Source organism: Ovis canadensis, chromosome 1 (genome assembly GCF_042477335.2).
Source record: "Ovis canadensis isolate MfBH-ARS-UI-01 breed Bighorn chromosome 1, ARS-UI_OviCan_v2, whole genome shotgun sequence".
NCBI lineage: Eukaryota > Metazoa > Chordata > Mammalia > Artiodactyla > Bovidae > Ovis > Ovis canadensis.
The window spans coordinates 2,107,556-2,131,924 of NC_091245.1; the positions used below are offsets into that span (position 1 = coordinate 2,107,556).

Genomic DNA, 24,369 nt, shown 5'->3' on the forward strand with positions numbered 1-24,369 from the left:
ACAAAAAAACTCTTAATGACAACACATTTTTGTGTGTGCAATACATAAACATATGAGGGGAGAGAGAACAGTATTACTGAGTAAACATAAATAAATATTATAAGTGCATGTGATGTTTCAGAATTCAAAGAATACAATTCAGTTCATTAAGAGAATGATGGCAGGAAAAATCCAGGATCGTCTCAATTAATACAGGTAAAATTTGATAAAAATCAACACCTTTTCATCATGTATATGAATGTAAGCCATGATATATATATACACACACATATATATACATATATATGAACCATATGGTTTATATATGAATATAAACATTGATATATATATATGTGCTGTGCTTGTTCACTCAATCATGTCTGACTCTTTGAGAACCCATGGCTTGTAGCCTGCCAGACTCCTCTGTTCATGGGATTCCCCAGGCAAGAACACTGGAGTGGGTTGCCAAGCCCTCCTCCAGTGGATCTTCCTAACCCAAAGATTGAACCCAGGTTTTCTGCATTGCTGGTGGATTTTTTACCATCCGACCCACCAGGAAAGCCCATGATATATATATATATATATATATATATATATATATATATATATATGAGATATATAAGATTTTCCTATAAGGTTAGGAACAAAGTAAGGATGCCTGTTCTCCCCACTTCTATTTACTGGAGATCTTGGCTACAGCAATTAATCATGAAAAAATATATAAAATGTCCATCAAGTCGGTGATGCCATCCAGCCATCTCATCCTCTGTCGTCCCCTTCTCCTCCTGCCCTCAATCTCTCCCAGCATCAGGATCTTTTCCAATGAGTCAACTCTTCGCATGAGGTGGCCAAAGTATTCGAGTTTCACCTTTAGCATCAGTCCTTCCAATGAACACTCAGGCCTGATGTCCTTTAGAATGGACTGGTTGTACCTCCTTGCAGTTTAATGGACTCTCAAGAGTCTTCTCCAACACCACAGTTCAAAAGCATAAGTTCTTTAGTGCTCAGCTTTCTTCACAGTCCAACTCTCACATCCATACATGACCACTGGAAAAACCATAACCCTGACTAGATGGACCTTTGTTGGCAAAGTAATATCTCTGCTTTTCAATATGTTATCTGAGTTGGTCATAACTTTTTACAAGGAGTAAGCATCTTTTAATTTCATGGCTGCAATCACCATCTGCAGTGATTTTGGAGCCCCCCCAAAATAAAGTCTGACACTATTTCCACTGTTTCCCCATCTATTTCCCATGAAGTGATGGGACTGGATGCCATGATCTTTGTTTTCTGAATGTTGAGCTGTAAGCCAACTTTTTCACTCTCTTCTTTCACTTTGATCAAGAGGCTTTTTAGTTCCTCTTCATTTTCTGCCATAAGGGTGGTGTCATCTGCATATCTGAGGTTATGTTTTTAAATTATGTAAATGTTTTTATTTTTATTTAAAATTTTACTTTATTTTACTTTACAATACTTTATTGGTTTTGCCATACATCAACATTAATCCACCACGGGTGTACATGAGTTCCCAATCTTGAACCCCCCTCCCACCTCCTTCCTTATATCATCTCTCTGGGTCATCCATGTGCACCAGCCCCAAGCATCCTGTATCCTACATCAAACCTAGACTGGCAATTCGTTCCTTACATGATAGTATACATGTTTCAATGCCATTCTCCCAAATCATCCCACCCTCGCCCTCTCCCACAGAGTCCAAAAGACTGTTCTATACATCTGTGTCTCTTTTGCTGTCTCGCATACAGGGTTATCATCACCATCTTTCTAAATTCCATATATATGTGTTAGTATACTGTATTGGTGTTTTTCTTTCTGGCTTACTTCACTCTGTATAATCGGCTCCAGTTTCATCCACCTCATTAGAACGGATTCAAATGTATTCTTTTTAATGGCTGAGTAATACTCCATTGTGTATATGTACCACAGCTTTCTTATCCATTCAGCTGCTGATGGACATCTAGGTTGCTTCCATGTCCTGGCTATTATAAACACTGTTCTGATGAACATTGGGGTACACATGTCTCTTTCAATTCTCGTTTCCTCGGTGTGTATGCCCAGAAGTGGGATTGCTGGGTCATAAGGCAGTTCTATTTCCAGTTTTTAAAGGAATCTCCACACTGTTCTCCAGTGTAGCTGTACTAGTTTGCATTCCCACCAATAGTGTAAGAGGGTTCCCTTTTATCCACACCCTCTCCAGCATTTATTGCTTGTAGACTTTTGGATCATAGCCATTCTGACTGGTGTAAAATGATACCTCAATGGGGTCTTGATTTGCATTTCTCTGATAATGAGTGATGTTGAGCATCTTTTCCTGTGTTTGTTAGCCATCTGCATGTCTTCTTTGGAGAAATGTCTATTTAGTTCTTTGGCCCATTTTTTGATTGGGTCATTTATTTTTCTGGAATTGAGCTGCATGAGTTGCTTGTATATTTGTGAGATTAGTTATTTGTCAGTTGCTTTATTTGCTATTGTTTTCTCCCATTCTGAAGGCTGTCTTTTCACCTTGCTTATAGTTTCCTTTGTTGTGCAGAAGCTTTTAATTTTAATTAGATCCTATTTGTTTATTTTTGCTTTTATTTCCAATATTCTGGGAGGTGGGTCATAGAGGATCCTGCTGTGATTTAGGTAGGAGAGTGTTTTGCCTGTGTTCTCCTCTAGGAGTTTCATAGTTTCTGGTCTTGCGTTTAGATCTTTAATCTATTTTGAGTTTATTTTTGTGTATGGTGTTAGAAAGTGTTCTAGTTTCATTCTTTTACAAGTGGTTGACCAGTTTTCCCAGCACCACTTATTAAAGAGATTGTCTTTTCTCCATTGTATATTCTTGCCTCCTTTGTCGAAGATAAGGTGTCCATAAGTGTGCGGATTTATCTCTGGGCTTTCTATTTTGTTCCATTGATCTATATTTCTGTCTTTGTGCCAGTACCATACTGTCTTGATGACTGTGGCTTTGTAGTAGAGCCTGAAGTCAGGCAGATTGATTCCTCCAGTTCCATTCTTCTTTCTCAAGATTGCTTCGGCTATTCAAGGATTTTTGTATTTCCATACAAATTGTGAAATTATTTGTTCTAGCTCTGTGAAAAATACTGCTGGTAGCTTGATAGGGATTGCGTTGAATCTGTAGATTGCTTTGGGTAGTAGACTCATGTTCACTATATTGATTCTCCCAATCCATGAACACGGTATATTTCTCCATCTATTAGTGTCCTCTTTGATTTCTTCCACCAGTGTTTTATAGTTTTGTATATATAGGTCTTTATTTTCTTTAGGTAAATATATTCCTAAGTATTTTATTCTCTTCGTTGCAAAGGTGAATAGTATTGTTTCCTTAATTTCTTTTTCTACTTTCTCATTATTAGTGTATAGGAATGCAAGGGATTTCTGTGTGTTGATTTTATATCCTGCAACTTTACTATATTCATTGATGAGCTCTAGTAATTTTCTGGTGGAGTCTTTAGGGTTTTCCATGTAGAGGATCATGTCATCTGCAAACAGTGAGAGTTTTACTTCTTCTTTTTCAGTTTGGATTCTTTTTATTTGTTTTTTCTGCTCTGATTGCTGTTGCCAAAACTTCCAGAACTTTGTTGAATAGTAGCGGTGAAAGTGGGCACTCTTGTCCTGTTCCTGACTTTAGGGGAAATGCTTTCAATTTTTCACCATTGAGGATAATGTTTGCTGAGGGTTTGTCATATATTGCTTTTATTATGTTGAGGTATGTTCCTTCTATTCCTGCTTTCTGGAGAGTTTTTTTTTAATCATAAATAGATGTTGAATTTTGTCAATGGCTTTCTCTGCATTATTGAGATAATCATATGGCTTTCATTTTTCAATTTGTTTATGTGGTGAATTACATTGTTTGATTTGCGGATATTGAGGATCCTGGCATCCCTGCGATAAAGCCCATTTGGTCATGGTGTATGATCTTTTTAATGTGTTGTTGGATTCTGATTGCTAGAATTTTGTTAAGGATTTTTGCATCTATGTTCATCAGTGATATTGGCCTGTAGTTTTCTTTTTTTATGTCAGGTTTTGGTATTAGGGTGATGGTGGCTTCATAAAATGAGTTTGGAAGTTTACCTTCTTCTGCAATTTTCTGGAAGAGTTTGCATAGAATACATGTTAGCTCTTCTCGAAATTTTTGGTAGAATTCAGCTGTGAAGCCGTCTGGACCTGGGCTTTTATTTGCTGGAAGATTTCTGATTACAGTTTCAATTTCCGTGCTTGTGATGGTTCTGTTAAGATTTTCTATTTCTTCCTGGTTCAGTTTTGGAAAGTTGTACTCTTCTAAGAATTTGTCCATTTCTCCCACGTTGTCCATTTTATTGGCATATAATTGCGGATAGTAGTCTCTTATAATCCTTTGTATTTCTGTGTTGTCTGTTGTGATCTCTTCATTTTCATTTCTAATTTTGTTGATTTGATTTTTCTCCCTTTGTTTCTTGATGAGTCTGGCTAATGGTTTGTCAATTTTATTTATCCTTTCAAAGAACCAGGTTTTGGCTTTGTTGATTTTTGCTATGGTCTCTTTTGTTTCTTTTGCATTTATTTCTGCCCTAATTTTTTAAGATTTCTTTCCTTCTACTAACCCTGGGGTTATTCATTTCTTCCTTTTCTAGTTGTTTTAGGTGTAGAGTTAAGTTATTTATTTGACCTTTTTCTTGTTTCTTGAGGTATGCCTGTATGGCTATGAACTTTCCCCTTAGTGCTTCTTTTATAGTGTCCCACAGGTTTTGGGTTGCTGTGTTTTCATTTTCATTCGTTTCTATGCATATTTTGATTTCTTCTGTGATTTGTTGGTTATTCAGAAGTGTGTTGTTCAGCCTCCATATGTTGTAATTTTTAATAGTTTTTCTCCTGTAGTTGAGATATAATCTTACTGCATTATGGTCAGAAAAGATGCTTGGAATGATTTCAATTTTTTGAATTTACCAAGGCTAGATTTATGGCCCAGGATGTGATCTATCCTGGAGAAGGATCCATGAGCACTTGAGAAAAAGGTGAAAATCATTGTTTTGGGGTGAAATGTCCTATAGATGTCAATTAGGTCTAAATGGTCTATTGTATCATTTAAAGTTTGTGTTTCTTTGTTAATTTTCTGTTTAGTTGATCTATCCATAGGTGTGAGAGGGGTATTAAAGTCTCCCACTATTATTGTGTTATTGTTGATTTCCCCTTTCATACTTGTTAGCATTTGTCTTACATATTGTGGTTCACCTATGTTGGGTGCATATATATTTATAATTGTTATATCTTCTTGGATTGATCCTTTGATCATTATGTAGTGTCCTTCTTCATCTCTTTTCACAGCCTTTGTTTTAAAGTCTATTTTATCGGATATGAGTATTGCCACTCCTGCTTTCTTTTGGTCTCTATTTGCATGGAATATCTTTTTCCAGCCCTTCACTTTCAGTCTGTAAGTGTCCCTTGTTTTGAAGTGGGTCTCTTGTAGACAACATATATAAGGGTCTTGTTTTGTATCCATTCAGCCAGTCTTTGTCTTTTGGTTGGGCGTTCAACCCATTTACATTTAAAGTAATTATTGATAAGTATGATCCCATTGCCTTTACTGTATTGTTTTGGGTTCAGGTTTATACACCTTTTTTGTCTAAAGAATATCCTTTCGCATTTGTTGGAGAGCTGGTTTGGTGGTGCTGAATTCTCTCAGCTTTTGCTTGTCTGTAAAGCTTTTGATTTCTCCTTCGTATTTGAATGAGATCCTTGCTGGGTACAGTAATCTTGGCTGTAGGTTATTTTCTTTCATCACTTTAAGTATGTGTGGCCATTCATCCTGGCCTGAAGAGTTTCTATTGAAAGATCAGCTGTTATCCTTATGGGAATCCCCTTGTGTGTTATTTGTTGTTTTTCCCTTGCTGCTTTTAATTTTTGTTCTTTGTATTTTATCTTTGTTAATTTGATTAATATGTGTCTTGGAGTGTTTTGCCTTGGGTTTATCCTGTTTGAGACTTGCTGGGTTTCTTGGACTTGGGTGATTATTTTCTTCTCCATTTTAGGGAAGTTTTCAACTATTATCTCCTCAAGTATTTTCTCATGGTCTTTCTTTTTGTCTTCTTCTTCTGGGACTCCTATAATTCGAATGTTGGAGCATTTCATATTGTCCTGGAGGTCTCTGAGATTGTCCTCATTTCTTTTCATTCATTTTTCTTTTTTCCTCTCTGATTCATTTATTTCTACCATTCTATCTATTTTCACTAATCCTATCTCCTGCCTCCGTTATTCTACTATTTGTTGTCTCCAGAGTGTTTCTGATCTCATTTATTGCATTATTCATTGTATATTGACTCTTTTGTATTTCTTCTAGGTCCTTTTAAACCTTTCTTGCATCTTCTCAATCCTTGTCTCCAGGCTATTTATCTGTGATTCCATTTTGATTTCAAGATTTTGGATCATTTTCACTATCATTATTCGGAATTCTTTCTCAGGTAGATTCCCTATCTCTTCCTCTTTTGTTTGGTTTGGTGGGCATTTATCCTGTTCCTTTACCTGCTGGGTATTCCTCTGTCTCTTCATTTGGTTATATTGCTGCATTTGGGGTGGCCTTTCTGTATTCTGGCAATTTGTGGAGTTCTCTTTATTGTGGAGTTCCTCGTTGTGGGTGGGGTTGTATCAGTGGCTTGTCAAGGTTTCTTGGTTAGGGAAGCTTGTGTTGGTGTCCTGGTGGGTGGAGCTGGATTTCTTCTCTCTGGAGTGCAAAGAAGTGTCCAGTAATGAGTTATGAGATGTCAGTGGTTTTGGAGTAACTTTGAGCTGCCTGTATATTGAAGCTCAGGGCTGTGTTCATGTGTTGCTGGAGAATTTGCATGGTATGTCTTGCTCTGGAACTTGTTGGCCTTTGGGTGGTGCTTGGTTTCACTGTAGGTATGGAGGTGTTTCATGGGCTCCTATCTATTAATGTTACTTGGAGTCAGGAGTTCTCTGATGTTTTCAGGATTTGGACTTAAGCCTCCTACTTCTGGTTTTCAGTTTTATTTTTACAGTAGTCTCAAGATTTCTCCTTCTATACCACACCATTGATAAAACATCTAGGTTAAAGATGAAAAGTTTCTCCACATTGAGGGACACCCAGAGAGGTTCACAGAGTTACATGGAGAAGAGAAGAAGGAGGGGTGAGTTAGAGGTGACCCAAATGAGATGAGGTGGAATCAAAAGAAGAGTGAGCAAGCTAGCCAGCAATCACTTCCTTGTGTGTGCTCCACAGTCTGGACTGCTCAGAGATGTTCATGGAGTTATACAGAGAAAAGGAGAGGGAGGAAGGTGACAGAGGTGGCCAGGAGCATAAAAGAGGGGAATGAAAAGGAGAGAGACAGGTCCAGCCAGTAATCAGTTCCCTAAGTGTTCTCCACCGTTTGGAACACACAGAGATTCACAGAGTTGGGTAGAGAAGAGAAGGGGGAAGAAGGAGACAGAGGCAATCTGGTGGAGAAAAAGGAGAGCCCAAAGGAGGAGAAAGCAGTCAAGCCAGTAATCTCACTCTCATGTAAAAATGGGTACTGAAGATTGAGTTTTTGAAGGTATAAAATTGATAACAAATACCAAAAAGCAAAGATTAAAAACCTAGAGTTGAGGTGGATTTTCAAAAATACAGTATTAAAGAAAAGACGAGGAAGAAGAAAAAGAAAAAACAAAGTTGCAAGAATTATTAAAAATAAATAAATATATATATGAAGTTTGCTTTAAAAATAGGGTCTTTTTTTGAAAAGTAATAGTAGGTTATAAAAATGAAAATTAAAGGCGAAATAGAGGACTTAAAATTTTAAAAATGTTAAAAAAAGGAAGATGAAGAAAAGAAGGGAAAACAAACAAACAAAGAATGATCATAAAAATAGTAAAGATATATCTAGGACTTTCTCTGGTGGTGTTTTGGGCAGTGTGGGTTCAGTTCATTTTCGGGTGGTCCCTTGGTCTGGCTTATATTTCTCAAGATCTGTAGCCCCTTACCTGTCACTTCCAAGGCGGTTCCCTCTGTTTTAGCTTCTTCTGTTTGCTGGTCTCTTCAGTGTCTGATTTCCGCCCTGACGCAGTGGGGGCGGTGGTGGACACTTTTTTTAAGCTCATTTGTTCAGTCGCGCTGTGGGGAGGGAGGGACGCTGCAAACAAATGACACTGGCATGTGCTTGCAGTGTCTCAAGCACGCTGGGCCTGCCGCCACTCGCGGCGCACACAGCTCAGGCTCTAGGTTGCTCCACCGGGAACCGTCCAAGGCTGGCCCTGGGCTGCATGCACCTCCCAGGTCTAAGCCACCAGGTTCAGGCACTTGGGTAGTCCTCAGAGGCGCAGACTTGGTTGGGCCTGCATTTTGTGCCCTTCCCAGGTCTGAGTAGCTCAGGTATTTGGTGAGCTCGGTCGCTGCAACTTACCGCCTCTCCTGTCCCTGCAGCTCAGTTTTCTGGGTGTACAACTGGTGCACCTTCTCAGGCAGATGATGACTGTCCAGAACCCCAAGAAGTCTTAGTTAGCAAAGAAGCCTGCTTGCAGTTTGGTAGTTAATGTCTCTGTGGGGCTGCGATTGCCCCCTTCCAGCCCTTCCGGCTCTGGCTGCCTGTCACTGGAGGGAGATGTTCTGCAGCCGGCTAATTCTGTTCCATCCTTTGTTCTGTGAGCGGTCCTGGTGGTGTCTCATGTTAGAGCTTTTCGCGTGGTAGCTGTCCCACAGTCTGGTTTGCTAGCCCAAGTTAGTTCGCCCTGGTTACACTCGGGGCATTCGGGCCCGATCCTTAAAATGCAATGCAGCCCTCACCTCCCTGCCCAGCCCCCGCTTGCTAGTGGCGGATGCAGGTGTCTGCGCTGCTTCTCCGCTGGGGGAGTTACTGTTGGGCTCGTAATCTGTGGGTTTTAATTATTTATTTATTTTTCCTCCCTGTTATGCTGCCCTCTGTGCTTCCAAGGCTCACCACAGACTCAGCAGTGAGAGTGTTTCCAAACTTCTCTCTTTTTAAGACTCCCTTTCTGGGACAGAGCTCCCTCCCTACCTCTTTTGTCTCTTTTTGTCTTTGATATTTTTTCCTACCTGTTTTCAAAGACAATGAGCTGCTTTTCTGGGTGCCTGATGTCCTCTGCTGGCATTCAGAAGTTGTATTGTGGAATTTACTCAGCATTGAAATGTTTTTTTGATGAATTTGTGGGGGAGAAAGTGGTCTCCCTGTCCTATTCCTCTACTATCTTAGGACCGCCCCATATCTGAGGTTATTGATATGTCTCCCAGCAGTCTTGATTCCAGCTTATATATACAAAACCCTAAAAATTCATTAAAAATCTATTGTAAATAGCAAATTTAGCAAATTGTCAATATACAAAATTAACACATTAAAATCAGCAGCATTACTATGCAAGGTCAATGAACTATGTGAAAAGGAATTAATAAAGTGAACTTATTTGCAGAAAAAAAAAAAAACTACTAAGGACTCAACCAAAGAGATAAATGTAAAACTAGTAACCATAGTTGAAAGAAATTACAAGTAGTTAAAAAAATGAAAGATATCCTATGTGGATGAGTTAGAAGCTGGCAATATCACCTACTGTGATCTAAGATTCAATGTAATCCTTATTGAAATCACAACTTTATTTTTTGCAGAAAATAAAAAGCATATTTAAAATTTCATATGGATTCTCAAGAAAGACCGAATAACTAAATCAATCTTGAAGACAAGTTGGACGCCTCAGACTTCTAAATCTGAAAACATATTACAAATCTACAGTAATCAAAACAGTGTGGTACTGGCACAAAGACAGACTTGTAGAACAGCGGTGCAGAACAGAGAGCCCAGAAGTGAGCCTTCGTGGGTATAATCACGTGATTGAAAACGAGGGTGCCAAGACATCTCACTGGGGAAAAGACAGCCCTTTCAACAAATGGCTTTGGGAAACTGGCTGTTCAGTCACTTAACCTTGCATCATGAACAAAATCTAACTTAAAACGGATTGAATCCTAAATGTATGACCTAAATCTCTTAAACTCCTAAGTAAAGCTTGCTGCTGCTGCTGCTAAGTCGCTGCAGTCATGTCCGACTCTGTGTGACCCCAGAGATGGCAGCCCACCAGGCTCCCCCATCCCTGGGATTCTCCAGGCAAGAACACTGGAGTTGGTTGCCATTTCCTTCTCCAATGCATGAAAGTGAAAAGTGAAAGTGAAGTCGCTCAGTCGTGTCCAACTCCTAGCGACCCCATGGACTGAAGCCTACCAGGCTCCTCCATCCTTGGGATTTGCCAGGCAAGAGTACTGGAGTGGGGTGCCATTGCCTTCTCTGAAGTAAAGCTTAATGACCTTAAATTTTGCAATGGTTTCTTGAATATGACACCAAAAGCATTTGAAACAAAAGTAAAAATAGATACATGGGATGCCATCAAAATTAAAAGTGTGTGCATTAAAGACTTAAATAAAAGTGTGGAAAGGCAACCTGTGGGATGGGAAAAATATTTGCAAATGTTATGTCTGATAAGAGTTTAATATTCAGAATATATAAGGAATTATTACAATTAAACAAACCGATAACCTACTTTAAAATTTTCATATTATTTAGTTTGGTGGAAAAGTCATTGTGGTTTTGGCTTGTGAATTTTAAATCACATAACTGGGCTCAAACACACCTTTATTAATCAAAATAGCCACCTTTACAGTCAACACATTTTTGCCCTTGTGAAATAAGTTAACTTTTTTCAATAGCATAAAAACCCATGCTTTAGGATTCAACAAGATCTTGGAAAAAAGCATTTTCTGCCTCCTGCTGGTTGTGGAAGCATTTTCCTTGCAAAAAATGGTTGAAATGATTGAAGAATCAGTAAATTGGTGAGAGGTCAGGTGAACATGGCAGATGAAGAAAAACTTCATAGCCCAGTTGGTTCAACTTTTGGCGCACTGGTTGTGTGACATGTGGTCAGGCATTGTCCTGGAGAAGAATTGGGCCCATTCTGTTGACCAATGCTGGTGGTAGGCACTGCAGTTTTCAGTGTATCTCATCAGTTTGCTGAGCATACTTCTCAGATGTAATGATTTTGCCGGGATTCAGAAAGCTTTAGTAGATCTGATGGGCAGTAAACCACCAAAGAGTGGTCGTGACCTTTTTTTGGTGCAAGTTTGGCTTCAGAAGTGCTTTGGAGCTCTTCTCGGTTCAACCACTAAGCCGGTTGTCGCTGGTTGTTGTATAAAATCCATCTTTCATCGCATATCACCATCTTTTTTCAGAATTTATTTATTTTTAATTGAAGGATAATTGCTTTACAGTATCGTGTTGGTTTCTAGCAAACATCAACATGAATCAGTCATAGGTTTACCCATGTCCCCTCCCCCTTGAACATCCCTCCCACCTCCCTCCTCATCCCACCCTTCTAGTGAGAGGGTAACAGGCAGGAAGTCTAGGGGTCCCCAAGAGGAGGAAACAAGTTAAAAGTGTCACTTTTTTTCCCTTCTCTATGCAAAATTAAAAGGAGGTTTCTGTGGTGACCCAAGGACTAAAGGGCAGATAAGACCAAGGAGGCTCTTGGAATGCAGGAATGGAAAAACCAGACCCTTATCATCCTTCCCTCCCCCATTTTGTAACTATTAAAGGATTTCAGGTCCTCCTGAGCAGTATAACCTGTCTCCCTTCCTACCCCACACAGGGAGAAGGTATTTGCCTTACTCTTCCTCCCACCCAGTATGCGTGCCTCATCCAATCAGCAAATGACCCACAAGACCCCAACCCCACTCCCTGTACCCTGGGTATAAAAGTGGATTAAGGACCCCTGTTCAATGCTGGATCTCCCTTGAGATGGCCTGCTGTTCTAACAACATCTCCCACTCTAATAAACTTTATTTCCCTCTCATTGTGTCTCATGTCGAAATTCTTTTCCAACCCATGCCTGGACCACGACATTTTTTAACTTTGCTGTGTTGTCATGACAGCACCTCGTTCTGACTGAACTTAACTTTATCTCAAACCTTGAGCTAATCAATGCGTTTTTCTCACAGAGATGCCTTTCTAAAGTTATGTTAAAGAACTATGTATTTTTTTTGGAAATCTACCTTTCCTCAAGATTCATGTCAATTGTTTTATGGCCCAGGATGACTCACCTGCCAATACTGTCTCAAAATGCATGTTGTGAATGAGGGCTCTGGTGCAACTCTAAGTTTTGAGGCATTTCCTTTCTCTCACCCGACTCCAGTACTCTTGCCTGGAGAATCCCATGGACAGAGAAGCCTGGTAGGCTGCAGTCCATGGGGTCACTAAGTCAGACACGACTGAGCATCTTCACTTTCACGCATTGGAGAAGGAAATGGCAACCCACTCCCGTGTTCTTGCCTGGAGAATCCCAGGGATGGGGGAGCCTGGTGGGCTGCTATCTATGGGGTTGCACAGAGTCAGACACGACTGAAGTGATTTAGCAGCAATAGGTATATAGCTCCTTGCTAAAAACTAGCAAGGGGGCAGTCTTTCTGTCTCCTTCTGATGTCAGTCAGAAGCTGCCGGGGTCCAGCCCCGGTGGATCCAGGGTAATTCGAAGGGGAGATGGAGTAGACGTCCTAGGAAAAAACTTATTTAATTACAGATATATAGAGAGATTAGAAACGGATAGTGTAGTAGGAAAATTAGTGGAAAAAAGGAGGCTGAATAACTTGGTTTATGTGAAATACCTATCACCACCTACGTAGGCCACAGGTGTCTTTCCATTCTCCCGAAAGAGAGGAGGCACTGAGGCCTCCCCTGTCCGATCTTAGAAGCCCAGGCAAAATTAGTAGGCTTGGTGAGTACCCACGTACCAGATGGGAATTCAGCCAGAAGGGAAGAAAACGACACAGGGGAATCAGTCTTTCCAAAAACTGATCCGATTTCTTTATTTTTCAGGTTTGTTTATATACCTTTTGTTATACATACAGAGTATGAATACAGAGTCACGCGGGGGTCAGCAGACCTGACCCTTGTCACAATCAGGTACTTCATATAAAATTATACAAAGGTCTTATGGGTTTTACATCATCTTCTGGCCATGAGGCCTGCTGACATTTTTCCAAGGGTGTTTTTTCTTAAACCAGGCGCCACCCTCTGAAGGTAGCAGATAAAGTTGCATTCCTATAGGGTGAGGGTGTAGTGGGTTACAATCAAGAAAGGAACTTACTTAGCCTAAGGTTTAACATTAATCTTAAATATTAATACTTATTTTTCTTATGTGCTAGTTATATTCATTATAAGGGCAGGGAATATGGAGATTTAGCAGCAAATATCGGCTCAACAAATGAAAACCCTGCACCAGTATTCCCCTTAAGATCTATTTAGTCTTAAGATAGTGATAAAGTTACATTTTTACATAGCAAGGACACAGTGATTTATAACAAAGTACAGTGATCTATAACAAAAGAGAAAATTCATTATCTCAAAAATCTAGTATTGCTAACATCAAAAACTACTATATTTCCTTTTCTATATTCCCAATACATTGATTGATATATTCCCAGGTGCCTAAGGATATGGAGGCCTGGCGGCAATCATTGACTCAACAATGAGAAAAGCCCTATGCTAATTAAGACTTTCAAAATACTCCAAACTCTCCGTGCTGTTTATGGTTGAGAGGTAGTAAACAATCATGTGTTTGGCAGGAGTATGGATAATCCTGTCACACAAGCTAGTTTGTCAGCAGAGACACTTTTGTCACACCCAGGGCAGGGAATTAGTAGTAATTATTGGCACAATAAATGAAAAACCCTTCACCAATATAATTCTTAATCAACCCACTATACTATACTAATAATTTTCTAACTTTTCAAAAGAGTCTGTATTTAGAAAGTTTTAAAGCATCTCGTGCCTCTCATAGTTGGGAGGCTGTAAACAATCACATGTGGCCAGATGAACCCACTCAGGCAGGCTAGAGAACCTTCAGAGGAGTTTGTAGGTTGAAACACTCTTGTCACACTCAGGAATTTTTATTAACTGGAGCTGCAAGTTAACTCCTTCTCCGAGAGAAATGGTGATGGGGGAGAGCCCCCCATAAAGACAGAGGTGTAGGTGAGAGCATAAAACAGACTCTGGTTTTGGGGGTAGATGCTCGGGAACAGGGGGTTTCCTGAGGCTCGATCCTGCCTTTGCATATGCCGAGTCTCCTTCCTCATGACCTTTGCCAAGGGCAGAGTTCCTCTTGCTGGCTCCCGGCAAGAAGCTTTCTTTATCTCTCTTATACTTTAATAAAACTTTGTTACACAAAAGCTCTGATCAATGAAGCCTTGTCACTGGCCCCACACTGAATTTCTCTCTTCCAGAAGCCAATAATCCCAGGGTCATTCACTCATAGCAGCAACCTTTCACTAGGTTGTTACCTAGTCCTGGTTAGAGTTCCTTGAGTCATACAGCAAATTCCCACTGGCTACCTATTTTACATGTGGTAATGTATGTTTTCATCTTACTTTCTCCACAGGCTCCCACAAGTCACAATCTGATCAAGAAATGGTATTTTGTTGTCACATAGAATAAAAGAAGATGACATTTCAAAACAAGGATTTTTTTTGATTTACAATCAGCTCATGACTGAGCTTTTTTATGTTTCCAATTTGCTTCAAATGCCAAACGTCCACAGAATGGTCGACAATGAGTTCTCCAGCAACTTCTTGTGCAGTTGTAAGGGGATAAGCTTTGGTGGTCCTCTCAATTGGTTGTTGTCGTCTTTGGATGGCCAGCCACCATCCCCCTCAACGTCAAGGCTCCCATCTCTTTTGCAAAACTTCTTGACCCGCCACTGTACTGTGTGTTCATTAGCGATTCCTGGGCCAAATGTGTCATTGATGTTGCGAGCTGTCTCTGCTGCTTTACTATCCATTTTGAACTCGAATAAGAAAATCACTCAGATTTACTTTTTGTCTAACATCATTTCTCTAGTCTAAAATAAATATAATATACACAGCAAGTAATGACATTAGCAAAAAATATAAAGTGAGAAGCATGCATTGAAATGATGTATAATATAACCATATTTATTTAAGAATGTATTCCAATATAAAATGGCAAGTTCAGCCATGCAAAACCACAATTACTTTTGCACCAATCTTAATACTTGAAGCTATTTCTCTAAAAGATGATCTATAGATTGCCATTAAACATGAGAAAATGCTCAAAATCTCTAACTGGTAGGGAAATAAAAGCAACAGAGATAATACTTCACCACCATTTATGATGGCTCAAGTGAAAGAGAAAAGAGCACATATTAACTATTATGTGGATAAAATGGAACAGTTTTGCACTGCTGGAAGGAAGCAAAATGATACATCCACTTAGAAGTCATATAAGATTTCCCTCAAAATGAGAAAAGATAACCACACGATACAACAAAACATCTGAAGATATACTAAAAGAAAGAAAAGAAAGAAAAAAGGCAGTCTTTCTGAGATATTTGCATGCCCATTTACATAGCATGTTTTTCAACATAACCAAAATGTGGAGGCAACCCACGTGTTCCTAGGTGGATGAAGGGATAAGCAAAAAGTTGTATACACATGTGATGGATTACAATTCAGCCCTGAAAATGACAGAAATGCTGTCGCATGCTGCAACATGGGTAAACCTTGAGGATTCTATGCTAAATGAAAGACCAGACACAAAAAGACAAATACTGTATGCTTTACTTATCTGTGCCATCTAAAGAAGTCACATGTGTGGAGACAGAAGGTAGAATGGTGACCACCAGTGGTGAAGGTAAGGGGGAAACAGGGAGCTATTATTTAGGGGGATGGAGTTCCAGGTTTGCAAGATGATGAAGTTCTGGAGATCTGATACACAGTGAGGTGAGTATGCTAACACTACTGAACTACACTCAAAATTAGTTACAACAATTGATTTTTACATTAATAGGTAGAAACTTCTAAACTTTACTATAGGATCAGCATCAAAACTACAACGTGTTTTGTGTTGAAATGTGATGTGTTTATTTTCCACTGAAACACAATAAGCAAACTAGAGCTGTAACATGTATATTTTGGAGTTCAATGTCTACTTAACACTGAGCTCAATTTATACACCAGCATTAGATGTGAACAAAGAACCAAGTATGTGTCAGCAGCTTGCAAAGCATTATATAGGATGAACCAAAAAAGAAACTACTTCTAACATTGTATAATTCCCTTCACTACAGTCTGAAACATAGGTTCACATAAGTAAACCCAACTTACAGGGTTTTAAAAATAATTTTCTTCCACAGTATAAGGCAATTTCTATTTCATCTAATATTTAACGTGCTTTCCTGATTTATTTGAAAGTGAAAATGAATGTTGCTCTACTAAGAACCACTGACATTATACTGTTGGCACCATTAACCTGCACGTATGATGAGAAATATATACTTGTGTAAAAAGATTGCACTTTTCTATTTCCTTTAGAAATTTAAATCAAGATGGTAGAAGACCCAAGATAATTCTTCTGAAATTTCATGGAATGAAAAACAATAAAATGAAAGGGAGAGATAGGCGAGGGAAAGAGAGAGATTAGAAAGAAAGGAAATAAAAAGAAAGAAGGAAGAAAGAAAGAGGGAGGAAAGGAGGAGGAGAGAGGAGAGGAAAGAGGAAGAAAGTAAGCTAGGAGATAGAATAATACAGCATGAAACAATCATAAACCATGTCATTTTGCCGCTGAAAACTGGGGGAACTTTTCAAAGAATTGCAGCGTTATATCAAAAGAATACGGTAATCTATGGAAGACTTAGAATTAAGTTTGGAGCCCAAATATGAGACAATGGGGACAAGAATCGGGTAGAGGCCTCTGAATAGGTCCCAACTGAGCAACGGTGAGCGGCAGCCTGATGACGGGGTGTGAGCCCCTCCCCACGGTCCTCCTGAGCAAAAAGAGAAGATGGAGAGCTGTGGCCAGAGAGGCAGGGCCCGTCCCTGCTGACCCTACTAGGGACAGAGCACCCTTGTGTCCAGAGGAGAGCCTCCTGGTAGTGGCCATGGGAGCGGATGACCCTTGCAAAAGAAGACACCTTAAGAAGGCCACTGGGCTCTGAGTCCAGACCGTGTGCTTAGTTCCATGGAGCATGATGATGAAGCTCTGAACATGTGGCTCAAGGTTAAGGGGCCAGACTCCCAGGGAGTGTGGGAGACAGAGAGCAAGGAGCTATGCTCTCTACAGGAAAGTGTACCTTCCCTTTCCTCCCCTGCTCCCTGCTGCAGCTACCAGGACCTTTGTCCTTATCCAGAGATGTCTGTGCTGACGAACGATCACAAATGGGAAAGTGTCACCTGCCAGGCTGGGTGGCAGAAAGTGGCAGCTGGAGTTTGGGTATCCACGCTGACTCCCTAGGGCTCCCAGCCTCTGTCTGAGGGGAGAACCCAAGACAGGGAGCACTAGGAGCCTCTGAAGGTGCTCCCTGCTGCCTTGTTGGGTGGCAGCATCCGTGAACAGAGGCAGAGGAGGGAGAGCAGCCACATGCAGGGCTGAGGGGAAGCCTGGTCTTCCTAACTCTTGACTGGCTCTGGTGACCCAGGCCATCACCAAGAACGGGCAAGGCCGAGTGTCCTAGGGCCCCTCTTCTAGGTGGTCCACGGAGACTGCTGAGCACATATTTACCTAGATTAGAAATGAAGGGGAAAGAGAGGCATCAGAGTTTGTGTCATTTAATACCTTCACCAGAGGAAGTTGAACTTGGGACATGCATGCTGTTTCAAAGACTCTCTGCTAATCACTCTGCGCACTGTGTTATGCAGATTTCAAAATTAAGGTCTTGGGTAACATGGGTCATTAGTTCTCTAGTGGGAATGAAGACGCCTTATCTGCCTTTATTTCTCACACTTGCAGTTTGTGGAGCATCATGTGCTTCATAAAGAGTAGAATGCTACACTGGATGAAAGGGTGAATTAGATAAATAGGGAATGAATTTCTCAAACCAAACCCAGTCCCGTCCATGAAGCCATCTTGTCTTGTTCTCAGGACACTGTCTCTCTGGCCACCCTCCGTCACGTGGCTGAGTGTCTCTGCCCCAGTCTCCACAGGGCATCCTTCACGTCCTTATTTCTCAGGCTGTAGATGAGGGGGTTGAGCATCGGGATGACCAGGGTGTAGAAGACAGAGACCACCTTGCCCTGCTCCATGGACGCCACAGCTCCTGGCTGGGCATACATGACAAAAAGGGTCCCATAAAAGAGGGACACGGCTGTCATGTGGGAGCCACAGGTGGAGAAGAGCTTGTGCCTCCCTCCTCCTGAGCGCATCCTCAGGATGGTCACTGTGATGTAGCCATAGGAGGTGAGGACCACGAGGGTGGTGCCCACGATGAAGAAGCCACAGAGGCCAAACATGACCAGCTCATTGATGGTAGTGTCAGCACAGGCAAGCTTGAGCAGAGGCGGCACATCACAGAAGAAGTGGTCGACGTGGTTGGAGCTGCAGAACGGGAGGCTGAATGTGAAGCTTGTCTGCAGGATGGAGTTGAGGCAGCCCCCGCAGTAGGAGACTAGCACCAGGCGGGCACAGACCAAGGGGCACATGGTGATGGGGTAGCGCAGGGGGCTGCAGATGGCCACGAAGCGGTCATAGGCCATCACGGCCAGGAGAAATGCCTCTGTGGTGCCCAGTAGGGCGAAAAAGAAAAATTGAGTGACACATCCCTCAAAGGTGATGACCTTGGAGGAGGACAGGAAGTTGGCCAGGGCCTTGGGGGTGATGACAGATGAGTAACACAGGTCCACAAAGGAGAGATTCTTGAGGAAGAAGTACATCGGGGAGTGCAGACGGACATCCAGGGTGATGACCACCATCATGCTGAGGTTCCCCAGGACGGCCACCACGTACAGGGCCAGGAACAGAGCAAAGAGCAGGGCCTGGGTCTGTGGGCCACCCTCAAATCCATCCAGCACAAACTCCTGCAAAGACATCATTGAGAGGTTTCCATCGCCTTGGGGTGACATGGCTCTCAGATGAGCAACAAGCAGCAGACAGCAGAGAGCAGGTGAGATGCAGTGAGAGGGAGCAGGTCACAGTCAAAAGGGAACAATTTCTTGGAAAACAGAAACCCTTCAAGGCCTTACAGCCCACTGACCAACAGACCACCAGCTGCCCTGTTCATCTCCTGATGAACTCAGACTGACCTGAAATGGCAAACATTTCCTCTGATTTACTAATATCTAAGTGTGCTCGGAGGGCTTCCTTGGTGGCTGAGAGGTAAAGACTCTGCCTACAATGCAGGAGACTTGGGTTGAATCCCTGGGTTGGGAAGATCCCCTGGAGAAGAAATGGCAACCCACACCAGTATTCTTGGCTGGGAATACTCATGGACAGAGGAGCTTGGAGATTTACAGTCATGGGGTCACAAAGAGTCGGACACAACCAAGCCACTAAACAGCAACAAAGTAAGCTGGAAACACTCACTCTGTGGGAGAGTCTGAGTGTTTGCTCTGAGATGGTTCCAGGGCTCATGTCAAGCTGAGAGTCTACTCTGCAAGAATGGCTTCCATCTCATTGTCCTTGCTTTAAAGGACATGTTCTCCCTTCCCATGGGTTTGATCCGGAGCTGTGCCTATTCTGAACCTTCTCTGGTATCTTATCCTGCATTTTTGCCCCTGAAGGAAATGGCAACCGACTCCAGTACTCTTGCCTGGAAAATCCTATGGATGGAGGAGCCTGGTAGGCTATAGTCCATGGGGTCGCGAAGAGTCAGACATGACTGAGTGACTTCACTTTCCTTTTTTTAACTCATTTTTTAATTTCAGAAAGTGTTAAACACTTTGTGCCATCAGGGTGTTACTCAATGACAGTTCTATCTCCAGGCTACTCTACAAGCATATCAGGTTCAATCCCTGGGTTGGGAAGATCCCCTTGAGAAGGGAATGGCTACCCACTCCAGCATTCTTGCCTGGAGAATTCCATGGACAGAGGAGCCTGGCGGGCTACCGTCTATGGGGTCACAAAGAGTCGGACACGACTCAGCGACTGATATTTCTGCTTTCAACACTGTCACATCTGCACCCTTTGCATCTCCCATAAGGCGCCTCTTCCTGTCCCTGTCAGCCTAGCACTCCCTGCTCTGTCCTGAGCAGAGCTGAGCACTACACTCACGTGGGACATGGGAACCAGCTCTGTGATGGTCAGAGGAATGGTTGGGGGAAGATCCATCCTAAATGAGAAGGAGTGGTGAAGCAAGGTGGATCTGAGCCACAGTGCCTCCTAGGAAGACAGAAAGGATTAGTAAGAGGGTGGACGTCGATTTTAGAGCTCTTTTCTGTTTTCTAGAGGTCATATCTGCCGCACCACAGTGCTGGCCTGGGGCTGGGGGTGTGTGGGCAGAGGATGGGTGGTCAGTGGTGCCTATAGAGGGTTGATGACCCTGAAGTTCCCTCAACCCTAAGTTTTCTTAGAAGGTGGTCTGAGAGCGTTCATTCTTTCCAACAAAACAGAAGGTAGATGAGCGTGTAACTTGTCCAGTTTTCCTCTTCTGGCAGTCCTGACTCCAGCTCTCACGTGATGGCAGAGGGGGCGGTCTGACCTGGGTGCTCAGGCAGGGTTCAATATAATATGTGTTTGAAACGGTGCTAAGAGCAGAGTTGGTGGTCTGCCTTACACTCCATGGCCACCCAGCCTTGCCTCCCACCTCTGTCCTGTGCAAACAGTCTCATTCATCACGGCCAAGCTTTTGCTGTCCATTCTGTTCCCTCCCTGGCCATACACACAACAGATTCACTGTGACCACAGTGACCATCTTCTCCCCACCACCCCAGGCTGGCTGTCTTGCTTCTATGTCCCCTGGGGTTGCTGTTCTGTTTCCAGGACAGTTTGTCCACCTCAGGGGCCTTTGATCATCACAACAGTGACCCCTAGGATGTCTGAGGAAGCCCGTGAGTAGAGGTTGACATGTCTACCTCAGAAACCAAGCTTGGTTTCTGAGAAAACAAACTCACACATTGCCTTGGCTTATTGAAATGACTCAATGGGCCTATGGTTGCTGCTTCAGTAGACCTACTTGTGAGCTGAGCCTGAGATGTACTGATGTCTGTAAGCCTCCATTTGTATTAACTACGCTTGAGTCCTTCAGGTAAACTTGTTACTCCTACAGCACCAGCATCACCTGGAGAGTGTCAGAAATATAGAATCTCAGGCATTAGATTAAAGCCCGTATTTATATGAGACCCCCCTTTTTATTTCTACTTTCTTTAAATTTCAGACCTGTGCCATAACTGACCCCGGCTCATAGTAGTAGGTGGGTGGGTGGGGGGAGAGTGTTGATCAGGCTTCAGGCTCCCAGGACTCATCTCTCAGTGATGCTGATCCACACCCTGCTAAGTGATGACTGAACTGCTCCTGTGATGTCAGAAGGGGCATGACTCACCAAGGACCTTTTGCTCCTAGGGTCGACAGGGCTCCTGACCCAGGTCTGTGCTGATGATAATGAGTTGGTACAGAGGACTCTCCACCCTGTTCAGGCCTAGCTTTCTGTGCAATGAAGGGTGATTTAAAAGGTTTCCGAGGAAGGCACCTGGGGTCACAGTGAGAGGCAGGCCAGGTACTCCAAGTTGATGCAGGAAACGCTTGGGTCTTTAGTCTTGGTACAAGCAGGAAGTGGGGTGGACTCAACTCACCTGTTCCTCTTTGTCCTGTCCCCTGAACTGGCTAGTATTCATGGCATCTACGTCTTTAGGTCACTCTACTGGGAAGATGCTCTCCACGTGGTGCAGCTGGGACTCTTGGCCTCAAATGGCCAATTAGCTGTTACTTGGCCTCTGATTGCACTGGGACTCCCAACTCCCCGGGTTCCAGGAAGATGCAGTCCTGTGGCCAAACTTCCTCTGATACATCTCAACCCAAACAGAGGAGTCAGGAAGCCCGATCTCCCTCCAGGAGTACTGGGGTTCATCCAATGGGGAGCAAGTTAACTTAGAGTGACCCAGTGGCCCTCTTTGGAAAGGCCTCCCCAGGACTGCGGGTGTGTCTTCCTGGCCCACAGCCTGCCTTCTTCCTCTCCTTCATCCTGGTATGTTGGTGTGATGAAGGGTGATGTGCAGGACTCCATGCCTGTGGAAATGACACAGCCCTCTCTAAGTCACATTTTGACCCTTCCTACCGTGCAGATTGAGTAAATGTGTCTGTTAAAACAAAACATTTATATCCTGGACAGAAATCCCAAACCAAAGTATAAAGGTGATATATGTGTAACATTAAAATATAGAAAGTGTGAAAGTAATAAGCAGAAAAAGTAGTATCATAAATATTCTTAAAAAAAGAACAAGGCAGCTATATCTCAATAATCATTAGACTAAAGGATTTCACGAGAAAAAATGCTTATAAAGGGGTATTTATTAATGAAAATGTTCAATCCAAGTGCATATCTGAAAAGTTTAAATTTTATATGACTAATATGATTAAAAATATACATAGTAGAAACTGGCAGAGTTAAGAAGAAATGAAAAACATCCATCATGGTTGATATTCATCTCATTCAGTAACAAAAGAAACAGAAAAATTGTAGTCATGTGTTAGAATTGTATGTAGTCATATTTTAGAAGGATCACACCACCCTTATGGCAGAAAGTGAAGAGGAGCTAAAAAGTCTCTTGATGAAAGTGAAAGAGGAGAGCGAAAAAGTTGGCTTAAAGCTCAACGTTCAGAAAACAAAGATCATGGCATCCGGTACCATCACTTAATGGGAAATAGACGGGGAAACAGTTGAAACAGTGTCAGACTTTATTTTTTGGGGCTCCAAAATCACTGCAGATGGTGACTGCAGCCATGAAATTAAAAGATGCTTACTCCTTGGAAGAAAAGTTATGACCAACCTAGATAGCATATTCAAAAGCAGAGACATTACTTTGCCGACTAAGGTCCATCTAGTCAAGGCTATGGTTTTTCCTGTGGTCATGTATGGATGTGAGAGTTGGACTGTGAAGAATGCTGAGCGCCGAAGAATTGATGCTTTTGAACTGTGGTGTTGGAGAAGACTCTTGAGAGTCCCTTGGACTGCAAGGAGATCCAACCAGCCCATTCTGAAGGAGATCAGCCCTGGGATTTCTTTGGAAGGAATGATACTAAAGCTGAAGCTCCAGTACTTTGGCCACCTCATGAGAAGAGTTGACTCATTGGAAAAAACTTTGATGCTGGGAGGGATTGGGGGCAAGAGGAAAAGGGGACGACTGAGGATGAGATGGCTGGATGGCATCACTGACTCAATGGACGTGAGTCTGGGTGAACTCCGGGAGTTGGTGATGGACAGGGAGGCCTGGCGCGCTGCGATTCATGGGGTCGCAAAGAGTCGGACACGACTGAGTGACTGAACTGAACTGAACTGATGTTAGAATTGGTTCAAAATGTTAGCTAAACGGACCTACTGGGCATAGACAGAACAGTATAATCACAACTACAGAACATACATTCTCTTGAAACTTGTAGAATATCACTGAACTAAGGTGTTTTTCAAATGAATTACTTAGAAGGAGGTCATGCTCATTGTTGTTTAGTTGCTCAGTCGTGTCTGAGTCTTTTGTGACCCCATGAACTGTAGCCCCTCTGCCCTTCTGTCCATTGGATTTCCCAGGCAAGAATAGTGGAGTGGGTTGCCATTTCCCCCTCCAGGGGACCTTCCTGACCCAGGGGTCAAATCCACGTCTCCTACACTGCAGGCAGATTCTTGACCACTGAGCCACCTGGGAAGCCCCATGCTGCGTTAGGTGGGCCCCACATCCAAAGACTGGTGTCATTCCAAGAAGAGGAAATGACACAGAGAGATGACGCAGGGTGGTGGGCGTGTAAAGACGGGACAGAGGCTGGAGCGATGCAGCAGGGGAAGGAGGCCAAGGAGGCTCCAGAAGCCAGGTCGAAGCAAGGAAGCATGCTTTCCTAGAGATTTGTTAGTTGTGGTGGTCCTGGGGGCCGACACCGGAGGGTACTAAGGGAGCTTGCTTCCACCTGGCAAGGTCAGCAATATATACCTTCACACCCCTATCTTAGGAGTATGCCCTCTCTCCAACTTTATGTCAACGTGTACTCTGTATAGATCTTGATCACCTTTCCCAAACCTTCCATTTTCTAGTTCAGTTATTTAAATTGCTTTAAACATGGAAACATAGCCTAACTGCTTGCAAACACATCTTTAGAAAGACACGAATTTACTCACTTTTTCTTTGTTTTTTCAATAAAGTATGTTATGTAATGGATCTTCCCTTCCCCTGCCCCCCACTCTAATGTGTATATCTAGATGTGGATTCCTGAGTCAAAAGACGCATAAGACACTTTTTCCCCCCTCAACTGAGAACTTCCAGGTGTTCAAGGTGGATTTAAAAATGGACATGAGTTTGTACCCCACCAGGCTCCTTGGTCCATGGAATTCTCCAAGCACGAATACTGGAGTGGGTTGCCATTTCCTTCTCCAATATTGCATAGGAACCTGGAAAGTTAGGTCCATTAATCAAGGTAAATTAAAAGTGGT

General features: G+C 42.4%; 1 protein-coding gene across 1 annotated transcript; it reads right to left on the reverse strand.

Annotated features, from left to right (window-relative positions):
• Window positions 1–17,914: 17,914 nt before the first annotated feature.
• LOC138414515 (olfactory receptor 9S13-like) lies at window positions 17,915–18,865 on the reverse strand. Its single transcript, XM_069542136.1, has one exon. The coding sequence runs from the start codon at window positions 18,863–18,865 to the stop codon at window positions 17,915–17,917; it is 951 nt and encodes a 316-aa protein (XP_069398237.1).
• Between the last annotated feature and the right edge of the window lie 5,504 nt (window positions 18,866–24,369).

Coding starts and splice junctions, on each gene's coding strand:
- LOC138414515 (XM_069542136.1), bottom strand. CDS start 18,865: ATGTCACCCCAAGGCGATGGAAACCTCTCAATGATGTCTTTGCAGGAG.